We start from the raw sequence: 15,223 nt of genomic DNA, 5'->3' as shown, positions 1-15,223 counted from the left end.
TGGCTATCAAACGCCAACCCCAAATACAACAGTCGTTTTCGACAGCAAAATAGACAACATTTACGCTTTAATATTATTGATCACCTTAAAGTGCTACTACGATCAAATTTTCGATTTCCATTTTTTTACATTTTCGTGTACAAGAAGACTTTCTTACTCACCTTGCCAATTTTCAATCCATTACGAACATCAGAAGTCGTTTTATTTTAATGTTTATTTCCGATAATTTACGGCCGCCATTAAAAAACCTTGTTCCAAGGCTTGGTTGCGAATAGGGAGAAAATGACGTCAAGGCTCCAAATACCTCACGGGTTGAAATTATAATAACAATATGTAGTGAAAATCACGCGAAAAGCAACAAAAAGTTTGGGCTTATTTTTCGTGCAATGTTCTATGCTGATTGTTATTATAATTTCAACCCGTGAGGTATTTGGAGTCTTTGACGTCATTTTCTCCCTATTCGCAACCAAGCCTTGGAACAAGGTTTTTTAATGGCGGCCGTAAATTATCAGAAATAAACGTTAAAATAAAACGACTTCTGATGTTCGTAATGGATTAAAAATTGGCAAGGTAAGTAAGAAAGTCAAATTGTACACGAAAATGTAAAAAAATGGAAAACAAAAATTTGATCGTAGTAGCACTTTAAGTCCTTCGCCGCCATTACTCTGCAATTTTAAGGACTGGAAAATGCGGCTTAAAAACTTTAAGCTTTAAACAGGATATGATGCTCTTCAAACGATATTTTGCTCTTGCAATTGGACACCAAACAGAAAACGGGAAGAATCCCTCCCAGCTATTCAAACTTACGTCCTACTTCATTACACAGGGACGATGGAAGTTTTATCTGCCTTGTCGACAAGACACCATTTACAGCGGACCAGGTAGATACGTAAATGGCTTTTGAAGCCATTTTCTAATATGACACAAACAAGCACACTTCTAAACTTGTTTCACTTTGCTAAGGTTTTCATTGCTTTGTACACACTTCTCGGTAGAATTTCTTAGTCTACACTGTAGCTAGATGACGATTACCGATGGATGACTAACAACGTATTGATGTCAAATTACAGGTGTTCCTAGACAAATTTATGAAGCGGGAAGTTCTTTCTCTAGTAGTCGCTTGTCCTAATTCAAGCGATGGCTGCGTATGGAAAGGCGAAGTAAGATACATTGAGGTACGCAATATAGTAGCTAACGTTTTTAGTCAAAATAACTTATCGTAAGATAACCAAAGGTAAAATGGTTGAGGACGAAGAGCGAACAGTTTGGTGGCAAACTAGCACGGTTACCATAAAGGACTATATGAAGGTAATACCAATAATGGTTATAAAATGAAATTCGACATCGAGTTCAAAATGCAAAATCGAAAAATGTAATGCATAAACTCTGTTCAAATAATCCTGCCATGGAGACATGCATTATCTGGGTTGTTACCCAGAGCTACTCGGGCGTTTCACCGAGCAAGTGACAACAAGAAACGAAGGCCCTGGGCACGAAAATAAAATGTTATCTCATCTGCTTGAGCTCGTATTGCTTTTCCTTCTTATATAGAAACACCTTTCGTCCTGCCCTGCAGAAAGAGAGAGTTGTTCCAACTACAACTGCCACGAACGAATCAAAAGATCAGACCTTCAGCGACACGTGGAACAGGAATGTCCTTATCGTCCGCAACAGTGCCCCTTTTGTGCAGATACAATTACAGCGATTGCACTAAAAGTAAGTTTGGTGATTTGCATTGTGAAATCAGTCAAAGCTTACTAAAGTTATGAAGTTCATTAGAGACGCGATAGTATACTGGACAGTGGTTACGGCAGTCGAATCAAGATCGGGCGGTTCGAGTTGTATTCTTGGGCAAAACACTTTTCTTTTTGCTTAAGAGTGTATCCATAAGAGGACCAGGCAACAGGTGATACAGCTCATATCACCGATTTCGCCCAAACTTAGCATAAATGTTGGGTATGGTGAGCTATTTACTGTGACAAAACATCAGCTCAAAATATTTTATTCCCTTCAAGTTATGGCACCTTTTGCAAAAATGGCCATTTTTCACTCATTTATGCATATTTAATTAGCTGACTTTGATTGACCAGTTCCACAAGAAAAAAAGACTTCTGAAAATAAATTTCACTGCATTATATTCTGTGGTTATTAGGCTTTAAGTACAATAATTCACTTCAACCGTCTGATTTGATTTCTTCTCCTCAAACGGTCTTTTGGAAGGTACACATTTCGTACTGTTGGAAATAGCCTTTAACTAGTGCCCATTATCTCCCATGAGCAACAACTTATATACATTATTCTTACATGGGTAATGAAATCCATCATTAAACTTCACAAAAATGCAACAAAATGTCTGGGGACTTCAATATTCTATTAGTATTGAGGAACTAAACACACGTGACTTAACGATTTCTTGCTATTTCATCAAAATTCACCGAAACACAGAAGCCATTTATTTGCCTCAATTTGGCACAAAATCGGTACGAAATAGCTAATCAAGCATAAATTTATAGATAACAATCAAAATATTGGCGAAGATTGGCAGTTAGGGCATTTTTCGGAGCGTTTTCAGAGCCATATAATTCGGCAATGTTGTGATAGTAAATGTAAAAATAGCAGCGAAAGATTTTCTTCAAAAGCTCGCTCAATTCAACATTTAGGCACATCAAAGTTAAGAAACAAGAAAGTAATACTACATACATGCCACTTATCGACACACAGATGCTTTTTTGAAGAATTTGTTCTTCCTCGCTGCACTTCGATCCTTCGATCGATCTCAATTGACATGTACTGTTGCTTTGAGGCGCGATGAACTTAGCCAATACATCGTGGTTCATCCTTCGTGAAAGGTGTAAACAGGTTGTCAATAAAGTCATTCAAAGAGCTGTTTAAAGTTCACGGAAGGGCACTTGTCTCAGCCAGTTTGAATGAAATAAATTTAACTGGAAAATAAACAGCCGCCATGTTGTATTTGTACCTTTGAGCCTGCCGTTTCAGTCAGCGGTAAAGCCGTACACTTGGGCAAGTACGTAGTGTAGTCATACTAAAATATCCTATATAGGGATGTTCATAGAGGGGATACATAGCCTAGCCCTACACAGCTATACACGCCTATACATAGCCCAACACAGCTATACACAGCTATACACACGCGTGTTCATTTGCTTTTCCTTCGCAAATGTTTGTTTTCGTCGGAATAAGTAGCGGATGGTGTTATCTACCCTCTGAACAACCGGGGCTTGATCTTAGCCTTATAAGTAGTGTGCGTTTCTTGTAAAAGTGAGAATTTTTTTCAACTTCTCCATTGAATTTTTTTGATAAATAGTTGAAGAGAAATACACTGGATGCAGTGTAATGTATGCGATGCAATCGGTTTTGATGCTCTGAAATTGAGCTCTGAAATGTCGGAAACCATTAAATAATCAGAGCAAGTTTTTCCATCTTATATCAGGTTAAAACTAGTATGTTTATTGTTTTTTGTTGTTGTTGTTTCTGTCTTTTTTGGGAGGTGGGGGAGGGGGTGAATATGGACATTCGAAGAAATGGCGGTCAGGTTGTCAGCCTGGCCTGTGTACATCTATTCCTTCTGTTCAAATCGTCTATATTATATTACACTTTGGCAGCTAGGAGACTGAATTTGTACCCACTCTCTTTTTCAGGATCCCACAAAGTTCTCCATCTGTCCATTTACCGATAAACGTCATTACTGCAGTTTTATTAATTTGTTTTAGAAAAGGGCTTTTATGGGGACAAATTTTTCCTCCTGAATGCCCACATTGCAAGTGACGAATTGCGGCTTCAAATGATAATTTTCTTCATCACCGACTCAATTTAAGTGGCTATGTGAGTTACAAAGACGCGAATGCAGACTTTTGTAGAGAGCTTAAACCCCGCATTAAAACTAAACAAATTTATTGTAAGACTAGGACTACGCAAGACGGCAAAACTTATTAGCTAATGTTTCAACCAGCACAGGTAGCCTTCTCCAAGCTTGCTCGGGACCGTACTGGGCGAATATTAGCCCTCGGTCTTTTTTGTACGGACCTCGCTGCGCTCGATCCGTACTGTTAAGACCTCGGGCCAATATTCGCCCAGTACGGCCCTCGCGCGTGGTTAATAAGAGATTTATTTCACGATGGAAACTTTGTGTATTAAGAATTGCTACCCGGTAGATGTCGTGGAAAACAATATGCGGCAAACCTTTTATGCGCGCCAAAGGAGTTAAAACTATTTCTGTGTTGAAGGTCATTTCATTTTCAAAGCAATAAAAACTCCGAAAAATTTTTACAAAAAAAAAATCTTGCAAAAAATCTTGCGCTAAATCGCGCGGGAATTAGTGCGGGATCATCTGGGACAAAACCCGGTCCGATACTTGGAAAATATCGGCTCTCGCGGGACCGGAAATAAAGTAATCTGATTGGCTGATTTAGTTATTGGCCCTCGGACCGCCTTAGTCGTGTAATAAATGTATATATTTGCTGCGCCATATAGACTGCGTCCCTAAAGGCATTTCGTACGTGAATTCTTTGTTCAGTTCAGCACAGACGCTCCCCCAACTAAAGCACTTGCGCAAGAAACGATTACAAAACCTACCTCGCTATCCACCGTATAGTGATTTATCCCGTGGTAAACGTTATTCTCCAATTTTGCTGAGTTATTCATTTTTTCCCATTTATGCCCCGGGGTAGGGGAATTTGGTCAAAAAATGTAATTGTTATGCGCGGTATTAATCACTATTCCCGCCAGGGGAGGGGAATTTGAACAAGCAATAAAAAAATACAAATGTCTGGCAAGTAACTGGGAGACGTTGATTTGGTTGCCGTGCATGCCGACCGTTAGCCTGCGTAGCAGGCGTCTGTGTAGTTTTTAGCGCGCGTAAAAGAGTGCGCGATCGCGAGAAGGCCACGCGAGGTAAAAATCGAGGAGACGCCGTCTTCTCGATTTTTTCCTCGCGTGGCGCTCTCGCGCCTTTCGCGTTTCTCCCATGCGCGTGCTAGAAACTAACGACGCCTGCCACGCAGGCTAGCCGACCGTTGAACAGAAAAATCAAGAACTCTGTCTCGGTGAAAGTCAAATGGAACAGTATTTTTTCTGGAAAATCTCTTCGTCGGAGATTGACGGAACGTCAGAAATTTTCTTACCATTTGTAAGGTTTCCCAGTTCTAGTTTCCCATGCATCAGGTCTCCCATCAACGGAAAGAAATAACAGGAAACTGAGCTACAAATGGTAAGCGACATCTATTTCGGTTAGTTTGCTAATTTTGGAAAGAAGCCTTTCCATTTTTCAGTGGTCATTCCAACCGGTTCTCTCCAACAAATGGTAAGCACCCTAGAGTTCGTTCAGCATCACATTGCGGTAAACACGTCAAGCTGTAGCGGAGGAAATTGTTTTCCCTACGACAATTTGAAAATATTCTCATTTTCATCACAAACGCATCCAACGAACACTCGGGGAGGAAAAGCAAATGATCGCGCGTGTGGTGTGGTCACGCGTGATGGACGCGTGATGCCCAGTGAACAGCCGTACCGCTGACTGAAACGGCAGGCTCAAAGGTAGAAATTCAACATGGCGGCTGTTTATTTTCCAGTTAAATTTATTTCATGCAAACTGGCTGAGACAAGTGTCCTTCCGTAAACTTTGAACAGCTCTTTGAATGACTTTATTGACAACCTGCTTACACCTTTCACGAAGGATGAACCACGATGGATTGACTAAGTTCAGCGCGCCTCAAAGCAACAGTACATGTCAATTGAGATCGATCAAAGAATCGAAGTGCAGCGAGGAAGAACAAATTCTTCAAAAGAAAGCATCTGTGTGTCGATAAGTGGCATGTATGTAGTATTACTTTCTTGTTTCTTTACTCTGATGTGCCTAAATGTTGAATTGAGCGAGCTTGTAAAGAAAATCTTTCGCTGCTGTTTTTACATTTGCTATATCACAACATTGCCGAATTATATGGCTCTGAAAATGCTCCGAAAAATGTCCTAACTGCCTTTTCTTCGCCAATATTTTGATTGTTATCTATAGATTAATGCTTGATTAGCTATTTCGTACCGATTTTATGCCAAATTGAGGCAAATAAATGGCTTCTGTGTTTCGGTGAATTTTGATGAAATAGCAAGAAATCGTTAAGTCACGTGTGTTTAGTTCCTCAATACTAATAAAATATTGTAGTCCCCAGACATTTTGTTGCATTTTTGTAAAGTTTAATGATGGACTTCATTACCCATGTAAGAATAATGTATATAAGTTGTTGCTCATGGGAGATATTGGGCACTAGTTAACCCCCCCCCAACGAAACACACCTACTAGTTAAGGCTATTTCCAACAGTACGAAATGTGTACCTTCCAAAAGACCGTTTGAGGAGAAGAAATCAAATTTGACGGTTAAAGTGAATTATTGTACTTAAAGCCTAATAACCACAGAATATAGTGCAGTGAATTTTATTTTCAGAAGTCTTTTTTTCTTGTGGAACTGGTCAATCAAAGTCAGCTAATTAAATATGCATAAATGAGTGAAAAATGGCCATTTTTGCAAAAGGTGCCATAACTTGAAGGGAATAAAATATTTTGAGCTGATGTTTTGCCTCAGTAAATAGCTCACCATACCCAACATTTATGCTAAGTTTGGGCGAAATCGGTGATATGAGCTGTATCACCTGTTGCATGGTTCTGCCCTGTTCTCTCACGGGCACACTCTTAAAAACAAATAAGGCCGGCTTATCCTTTCGATGCGGTTATTTTTTCGTTAGCCGCTTTTTGGGGTAATCTGTTGTGGCTATATCCTCTGCATTGCAGCTTGGGACTATATGCACCTTGGATTACCTGATGGGTCTTATCAAAACTTTTTAAAAGGACATACACGGTGGAGTTATATTTATTATCATTTTTATTTTTCAGAATCACCAAGCACAGGATTGTAAAATGTATCCCGTGCATTGTCGTGGCTGTGGCAAAGAAGGAATTCCGCGTGGAGAGGTAACCGTGTTTAAATAATTATTTTTCGTGTGATAAATTTGTTAAGTCATTTCAGGATGGAGACTGAACACGTCACAATCAGCTTGGAATGAAATCATTCCCGTACACTTTCGTTGCATCTTTAGCGGTTATAGTTGTTATCCAAAACACAAACTTTTCCAGAGTCAGGTTTTCGAAACACTGTGATCACGTAGGCATTTGTTGTTGTACGTTAATGACGATCACGAAGCCTGATTTAAATCAGTGGGTCATGCGGGGTGTAAGAGCTAAAATTCTACCGTTTTGTCCTAACAATATTGCAAAACAATTTCGTTTAATTGTTCGATTTCTTCACACAGATGGCAAATCACCTTAGTCCCATTAATGGTGACTGTGAAGCTGTCGAGAGAAGCTGTGCATTTCAACAGATTGGTTGCAGTGAAGGCAAGGTTTGTATTAAACTTCTCTGAGTTTTACTATTTACATGGTTACAAGCATTTTTACGTTTAAAAAAATGTTAATCATGCACCGACATATCGGAAAATTTGTTGTTTTACACAAACGGAGAGAAACAGGGGGTGGGGTGCTTGTAAAAATAAACCCCTATTAATCACATATGAACAATGCATTCCTTCACAGAAAATGAAGCAAACGGAGGCCAAAAAACACAACGAACTGTCCTCGATATTCCACTTGAATCTGTTGTTGACGTTTGTGCTGCGTCTGGAGGAACAAATAAAAAGTAATCTTGCTGCTGGTGGTGCATTTGGTGGCGGTATCAGCGATCATTGGATGAGGGGTTCCGAAAGGTCCATTTCTAGTGCTATATCAAGCATAGACACAGTTGTACGCGAGACAACGGATATGAGACAAAAGCTGCAAGACAATTCCGAGAGATTGGTAAGGTTGGAAAGGACAGTTGCAAGCCATGGTGAGCGGCAACCAGTAGCGCCGGCGTTCTCTTCACTACAACCCGGCAATTCGACGGAAGAGATTTCTAGACGTCTTACGAATGCCGAAAATGGGAATAATAACATCGAGTTCCTATTGAGCGAGACAGGGCGTGAAATCAACGATGTGAAACAGGAGGTATCGTCACTTAAACGCCAGTTGGACAACGCTGTAGACAGTATCAGGAGACTTGAGCGAAGAATGGAGTCCACAGAGCACAATATGACACTCAGGAACGTTGTTCTTTCAGACATCGAGGAGTATGTTCGACAACAGCAAGTATCTACCTATGATGGGACCCTGCTGTGGAAAATAACGGACTATGCTCGCAGAAGAAACGACGCCATCACCGGAAGACAGACGTCCATTTACAGCCCGTGTTTCTACACTAGTCGCCATGGGTACAAAATGTGCGCCCGTTTGTATTTGCATGGGGACGGCATGGGCAAAGGAACACACCTGTCGCTGTTCTTTGTTGTCATGCGTGGTGAGTTTGACGCGTTACTCCGCTGGCCATTCAGACAGAAGGTCACCATGATGCTGTTGGATCAGGATAATGTCGAACACGTGATTGATGCGTTCAGACCCGATCCAAGCAGCTCTTCTTTCCAAAGGCCCAGGCGGGAGTCAAACATCGCCAGTGGGTGCCCATTGTTTTGCCCACTGTCTGAGTTAAATAACCACGCCTATGTGCGGGATGATGCCATGTTCCTGAAAATCATTGTTGATACTGTGGATCTGTAAAGAAGCCTTGAGATAACCTTCGGTGAGTTACAGTGTGAGTGAGACCATCTGAGGACCAATGGACCTTTTGCAGCTAAACATTACATGGTACAAAATAACACCTTGCTGGAGGGCAATCAACGTGACGGGACATACAAAGTAAAGCGACTTCAACCAGTCATCAGCTTGACTTTTCTTTGTTTTGAGTATCCCAAAGCGGATGTTGTACCATGTAACCGTTAGCTGCGAGCGACCAATTGCCGTTCTCAACAAATTTTTTGTCTAACTTTGTATTATACAATCAAAAGCGTCAGCAGTCGAGAGTAGTCACGTCATCGTGGCGCGAAAAAGTTGCTGAGCAACTTTGGGACCGAGACTGCGGGTTCAGTCTAGTCTCGTATAAAGGAATTCGCCATAGTCTGGTACTTATTCCCTCAACTGGAGACGCAGATAACAGCTTTAAAGGCTGGTTCGCAATTGTGAGATTAGCACAAGAATAAGCCCAAGCATACCCACAATGTTCACACTTGCGTTAAGCCCATATACAAGACGACATATACAAACGCTTGTGTTTGTGCTTATTTCGCACCAGCTTCCACTTGTGAAATAAGCATAAAGCAAGTGAAATTAAATAAGCATAAACGCAAGCACAAGAAAAAGGAAGGTTTCTTTTTCTTGTGTATATGATTGTACCTATTTTGCCTCGGTGCACATTAGCCCTTTCTTCTGCTTATGATCTGCTTGAGCTTATCTCACAAGTGTCAACCAGGCTTAGGCATCAGCTTAGAGCATGAGTTTGTTTTATTCGAGGTGACTGGGTATGGGTCATTGTAATAAATTAACAATTAATTAATTTAATAACATAATTAGTTCGTAAATTAATTATACATTTCCTTACTTCACTAAGGTGCAAATCGTGTAGTTTCGATGAAACTGTTCACGAAGGGTAGCTACTCCTATCACTATATATAACATTTTTACTATATCATTTTTAAAGATTTCTGTCAATAATTAAATATATATTTTAATTTAAAACATTAAGAAGTTACATATTTTTAAAAATATTAACCTCTTACTAACCGAGCGCGAGGGCCGTACTGGGGAATATTGCAAGCCCGAGGTCGTAGCAGTGCGAGGTCCGTACAAAAACGACCGAAGGCCAGTATTCCCCAGTGTGGCTCGAGCAAGCTATTGTAGGTCAGTAAGTAGTTTATTATATGGCACTCGGGCCATGCTTGTTCTTTCTGTTAAAAAGCACTTCCGGTCACTTGCATTCAAGGGCTTCCTCCGTAAAGTGCTTATGATGACGCGAGCAACTCAGAAAGAACAAACTACCACGAGTTTGAAAACAAATTTATTGATCGTGACGAAGAAGATGAATATTCACCATGAAATGGATTTTATTATCGTAAAGATCGGGAAACTTCTGAAGTAGAAACTGGAACAGGCATCACCGAAAGCCGGGAGGCCGCTCGGCTAACCAAACCAAGTTATTTTAGCTATCATTCTGCTGTTGAAGTTGAATGTCTCCCCTGCGTAACTTTTAAAATACGGACCGGCTTTCGTCTCTGGCTCGTAAACCGAGGTGTAAGGACAAAAACCACCAGACAATTCTTTGAAGTGGAACTTGATTGGAGTCGCTGAATTCTCCCGCTTCAAAGAGAGCATCTTCGAAGTGTCCATCAATCCCCTAAGCGCCTTGCGGCTTGCTTCCTTCGCCGTACTTGTGAACTAGTGACTGGCACTTTTGAATCTCGATTTTTTTTAAAACTCATTGTCGTTGAGTATGTTGAATCGATATTTCTTCTCAGGTAACTTTTTCGAATAATGCGTTTTCTTTAGGCAGGCTTAGTTGAAAATTCTGAATTTGCCGGCTTTCGAAAAAAATACACGACTCGGACCGTTTTCATGGAAACGGTCCGTATGGCAAAATCCCGACCAAGAAAGAACCAATCAGAACGCTCGGATTTACCTAAGACTGACTTTGCCATATATAAGAGTACCGTATTTACTCGAATAAGCGCCGCGGCGCTTATTTAATTTTTCGCGCTTCAAGTGCGGCGCTTATTCGAGGGCGGCGCTTATTTGAGGGCGGCGCTTATTTAAAGTTTGGACGCTACAAAGAATCTTATCTTTTACAGTAATTGAAAATACGGTCTTTTGATTGTCAGTATTCGTCTCTTGCTGAAGAAAGATATGGCGCTAGTTGTCCTGGCAAAGTTTGCGACCTTCACAACATATACAGAGTAGCAGAGAACTACATTATAAGAGTGTTAGATAGAAAACTTATGGGCGAGCGGAAAAACAATCACATTGAACTGCAAAACATCGCTTTTGATGAAAAGAAATGTCCCAGTTTGTTTTAGAATTGCTTTGAAGTGCTGTTTTTAGTTAAACGGAATTCATCAAATAAGCGCCGCATCGAGACTGCGGCGCTTATTCGGGGGCGGCGCTTATTAACTTTTTTGTCCCAATTGCGGCGCTTATTCGAGGGCGGCGCTTAATCGGGGGCGGCGCTTATTCGAGTAAATACGGTAACTACTTAAGATTTCCTAAGCTAGGTAGGTAGTATATTTCAAGCCATAAATAAATAAAACTCCCATGCAAAAATAATACTACGCGAAAAGCAAATACACCAGAGTGCTATTTTAGTTAAGTAAGCACGCGAAATGTTTTCAACATAAAGTTAATCACTTCTTGTAAATATTTATATAAGAAAGGTTTTAACAAGGAATCAAGTGTCCATTCATTTCTCAGACTAAATTAATATTTTGACTTCTATTTTCTTTGCAACAATGTACAAATATTGAAGTGGTTTTTCTCGATGTCCAGAAATATCAAGATCGTGGTAAGTTTATCAGCCTTTCATTATTCTGGACATCACAAAAAAAACTTAAAAATTGTTTACGATTTGTATTTATTATTTACCGTTAGTAGTATTAGTGTTAAGTATACTAGTAATCTAGTAATTATTACAGTTTTAAAAAAATAGTAGTTTTTCTTTTTTGCTAGTGACAATCATAAAAAAAAAGAAATAATAAGATCGAAATAGTCAATACAAGAAATTTTCACTAAGAATTGAAAAAAAAAACTTACAGAAATGGAAATTCGCATCATTTCTTAAAATAACGAGCCTTGGATAGGGTAGGGATTTTTGGTGTCGAATCTTAAAATCAATTCAAATCAAAATCAAATCCGGCTGTTTTAAGTAAAAAGAATCAACGGTTATGAGAAAACAGCAAAAAATCTTCTTATCACAGTTGATTTTTGGTGTCATGTTAGAATATATTTGCAAAACGCATCTCAACGTGATCTGCTGTGGAGTTAAAGTAACAGAGACCCAACGGCGCATTTCATCCAAAATGTCAATGAGGACCGCCCCCCTTCGCCCAGGGAAGGGGGCTACGAGGTAATTTTGAAATATCTTACAGACTGAGGTTTGTGTTATCTACTGAAGCTGAAGGCTGCAACGGATAACACAAACCGAGTCGGCTCACAAAAAAATAGATCAAAATATATTTAAAAGAACATCTCTGCGAAAGCAGGCATGGATTGCCGATTGTTTTTGGTAATTATCTGGGCCCGGTTGTTCAAAACTCCGATTAGTGCTAATCAGCGATTAAATATGCTAATCGGCGATTAAATTTTAACCAGCGATTAGATTGCGTTGCTCGAAGCCCGATTAGCGCTAATCAACGATTAAACTAAGGGTTAAATTTAACACTGCTCCGGGAGAAGATTAACTCACTAATCGGCCGATTAAACTGGAAAAAATGGCGGACTTGTTGTTTGTGAAACAAAGACGCCAATATAACGATACCATACTGGCTTGTTGCGATCAAAAACTACGACCTTTGTCGTTAAAATAGTTTTATTTACTTTTTGCTGTACATTTCTTTTCTGTGTTAACTTTATGTCAAACTTTATAAAACAATAAATACAGTACAAAAACAAGAACTACGGCCTTGCTTCGGCAGAGCGTCTATAAATAATTCAATAAGCTTGCATCGCTTACATCCTGCATCCAGTAAATTACAAACCTCGTAGAGGAAGATTTACGAAGCCTGGTCACGCTCTGAAACCAATTGTTCAAATGCTAGTCATCACTATGATTTAATGCGAGTGGAAACATGATTATTTTCGAATCGGACCAGTTAGTTTTACGTCGCCACAGTTGTTTTCCTTTTACCACATGCGACACTACAGACGCCATATTGGAAACCATCGCAGTGTTTACTCAAGGAGAATTGCATTTTGGGATACTAATCGTCGATTAGCGAGACAATACAAGTGATTTTACACCAAGTACTAACCGTTAATCGGCGATTAACTAATCACGACTCTAATCGGGCTTTGAACAACGTTCTCAATTCCACCGATTAGCTAACCCGGTGTTAGGGATTTTAATCGACGATTAGGCTTAATCGTTGGTTAGTTTAATCGGAGTTTTGAACAACCGGGCCCTGAACGCTTCGAACGTGATTTTGACAGATAACACATTTAAATAACACATTTTGTTATAAAATCTGCAATTATAATTACAACTTATCAGTAAAATTAATAGACTTGAAAGCTAGACTGAACCTGAGCGTTTGGAATCATAACTCTGCAAATAACCACCGCCCAAGTTTTCCAAACGCCACACTGATTTAATTAATCAAATATTATAGATTAGCATGTAGTAGTCACTATTCTTCTCAAAGCCGGTTTTCGGCTTTCTCATTTCTATTTTCCCTGTTTTACCTCATGCAATGTAAATGTATTATACACATTCAGTTTCTGTATTGCACGTATACCATGATTTTTATCGTTTGTAACCAATGCTGTGTATAAAGCATACATGCATCATTTTAACGGCACTAAGGCCTAGTTCAGACATCGTGCTCCTGCCGTGCCGAACTAAATTGTAATTAGGTTCGACTGTAGCACGGCAAAAGCACGACTCTGATTCAGACGTCGTGCCAGAGTCGTGCCAAATTCAGGAGTACTGAATCTACGTAACATTTAGTCAGCGGTGATCCAACAAAAATGGCGCCGTTTTCCAAATTGCAGCAAAAACTCAAAGAAAAGCAACAGAAAAAAAATTTCCTTTAGCGAGTACGGCGAATGCTTGTTTGTTTGCCCGACTAGTTTTCGAAAACTTGCTTATTTCGGATTCAGACCCGCTAGCTTCTTCTTCGCCCTGCTCCCTGTCATTAGTGTCATCTACTTTGTTGAATGAAACATCCTCGACGTGCTTTTTAGCAGAAAAATATTCATTGTATTCCTTTGGCTGGCCGCCATGGTTTTTGCCGTCTGGCAAGAATAAAATTCAATTTGCATACTTTTAAGTATGCAACTGGTGACGATGTTAAAACATCGTCACCAGGGTCTTCTCCGTTTTCAAAATGGCGGCTAAAACGGAGAAGACCCTGGGAACGAGGTTGTGCGCATACTCCGTAATGGAGAATTATTCTCGAGTCTCCTCGTAACTCCTCGCGGGAACGTAATCCCGCCAAAATACATTAATATAATTTATGAATTTGGTTTGGTGCGACAAAAGCACGACGTTTGAACCGCTGCCGTGCCAGAGTCGTGCGGCACGACATGCCGTGTCGAACTAAATTGCTTTGCCGAACTCAATTCAAAAGTTTGATTCAGACGCCGTGCTTCTGCCGTACTTTTGTCGAACTTAATTCCTGAATTTAGTTCGGCACGGCAGGAGCTCGATGTCTGAACTAGGCCTAAGTTGCCCTTTTAAATATTGTAAAACCTACTTTAGTCTTTATGTGAATTTTAAATTTATTATAGTTTTTTCGCGAACCATACATACTCATTTTTTAATAATTCACTTTTCGCATTCTCGGCGTCTGCAGAGGCCGCAACTCTTTAGGTCATCACCACCGGTTCCAAAAGTTAAACAAGAGCACAATGCTCATTTTCGATTGCCACCCAATCAGAGCTGAGTTCAAGTCAGTACATCGCGGGATTTCAAATTGGAACCAACCACAGAGGCCGTTTTTTTGTGCTAACCAACAGAATCGCGACCTTTGGAGACGAGAATGCTTTCATTGACGATCTGCAATTCACTGAAATTCTACGTGTTTACATGGAATAAAACTGCTTTTGTTTGTTCCAAACTGTTTGTTGTTTGCTATTGTCCACATTACAAAGTTCTCAGGACCAAAGGGTCCTGGATCGTTCTGTAAAAAGTGATAGATATATTGCAACCGGCATGATCCCCCACGTGTTACAATTTCCTCATGAAAAATATACAAATAGATAGCTTTTAAACGTGCTTTAGCTCCGGTGTCAATCGAACTAAATCTTTTGTGAACCCCTTCCACTTCATATTCGAGTCGGGGATTCCCCGAAATATACACAGATCGCTGAACTGTAACAAGGCAAAACAAACAGGAAAGAACGCGATTTTTAATTTTAAACTGTGTTTCACTAAACTGCTTTCAAACGTGCTTTAGCTCCAGTGTCAATGCATAAGGGTTATTATTACTCTCTCTCTCTCGAACTGAGAAAACTGTCCGTAACAGCAACATGCCTGTCACTCTCCCCCCCCCCCCCCCCCTACACACACACACACACACACACACACAC

At 40.1% G+C, this 15,223-nt stretch overlaps 1 protein-coding gene across 5 annotated transcripts in view; it reads left to right on the top strand.

The window, feature by feature from the left end:
• The window catches only part of LOC144642756 (TNF receptor-associated factor 2-like), an 81,641-nt gene extending 66,874 nt beyond the window's left edge, over positions 1–14,767 (top strand). For 3 of the 5 annotated variants that reach the window (XM_078501830.1, XM_078501813.1, XM_078501821.1), the window contains exons 3-8: positions 827–881; positions 1,071–1,175; positions 1,552–1,716; positions 6,902–6,979; positions 7,318–7,407; positions 7,598–11,421. In XM_078501830.1, the coding sequence (XP_078357956.1) occupies positions 827–881; positions 1,071–1,175; positions 1,552–1,716; positions 6,902–6,979; positions 7,318–7,407; positions 7,598–8,653 (1,549 nt within the window). In that variant the 3' untranslated portion in view covers positions 8,654–11,421. Of the gene's footprint in view, positions 1–826; positions 882–1,070; positions 1,176–1,551; positions 1,717–6,901; positions 6,980–7,317; positions 7,408–7,597; positions 11,422–11,444; positions 13,497–14,360 lie in introns of those variants that run through there. The other 2 variants (XR_013568782.1, XM_078501844.1) reach the window with 2 other exon arrangements.
• The last annotated feature ends 456 nt before the right edge of the window (positions 14,768–15,223 follow it).

This window comes from Oculina patagonica, chromosome 1 (genome assembly GCF_052425735.1).
Source record: "Oculina patagonica isolate OP01 chromosome 1, crgOcupat, whole genome shotgun sequence".
Classification (NCBI taxonomy): Eukaryota; Metazoa; Cnidaria; class Anthozoa; order Scleractinia; family Oculinidae; genus Oculina; species Oculina patagonica.
Note: the sequence above shows the minus strand (reverse complement) of the source record. Positions and strands in the feature narration are given on the sequence as shown.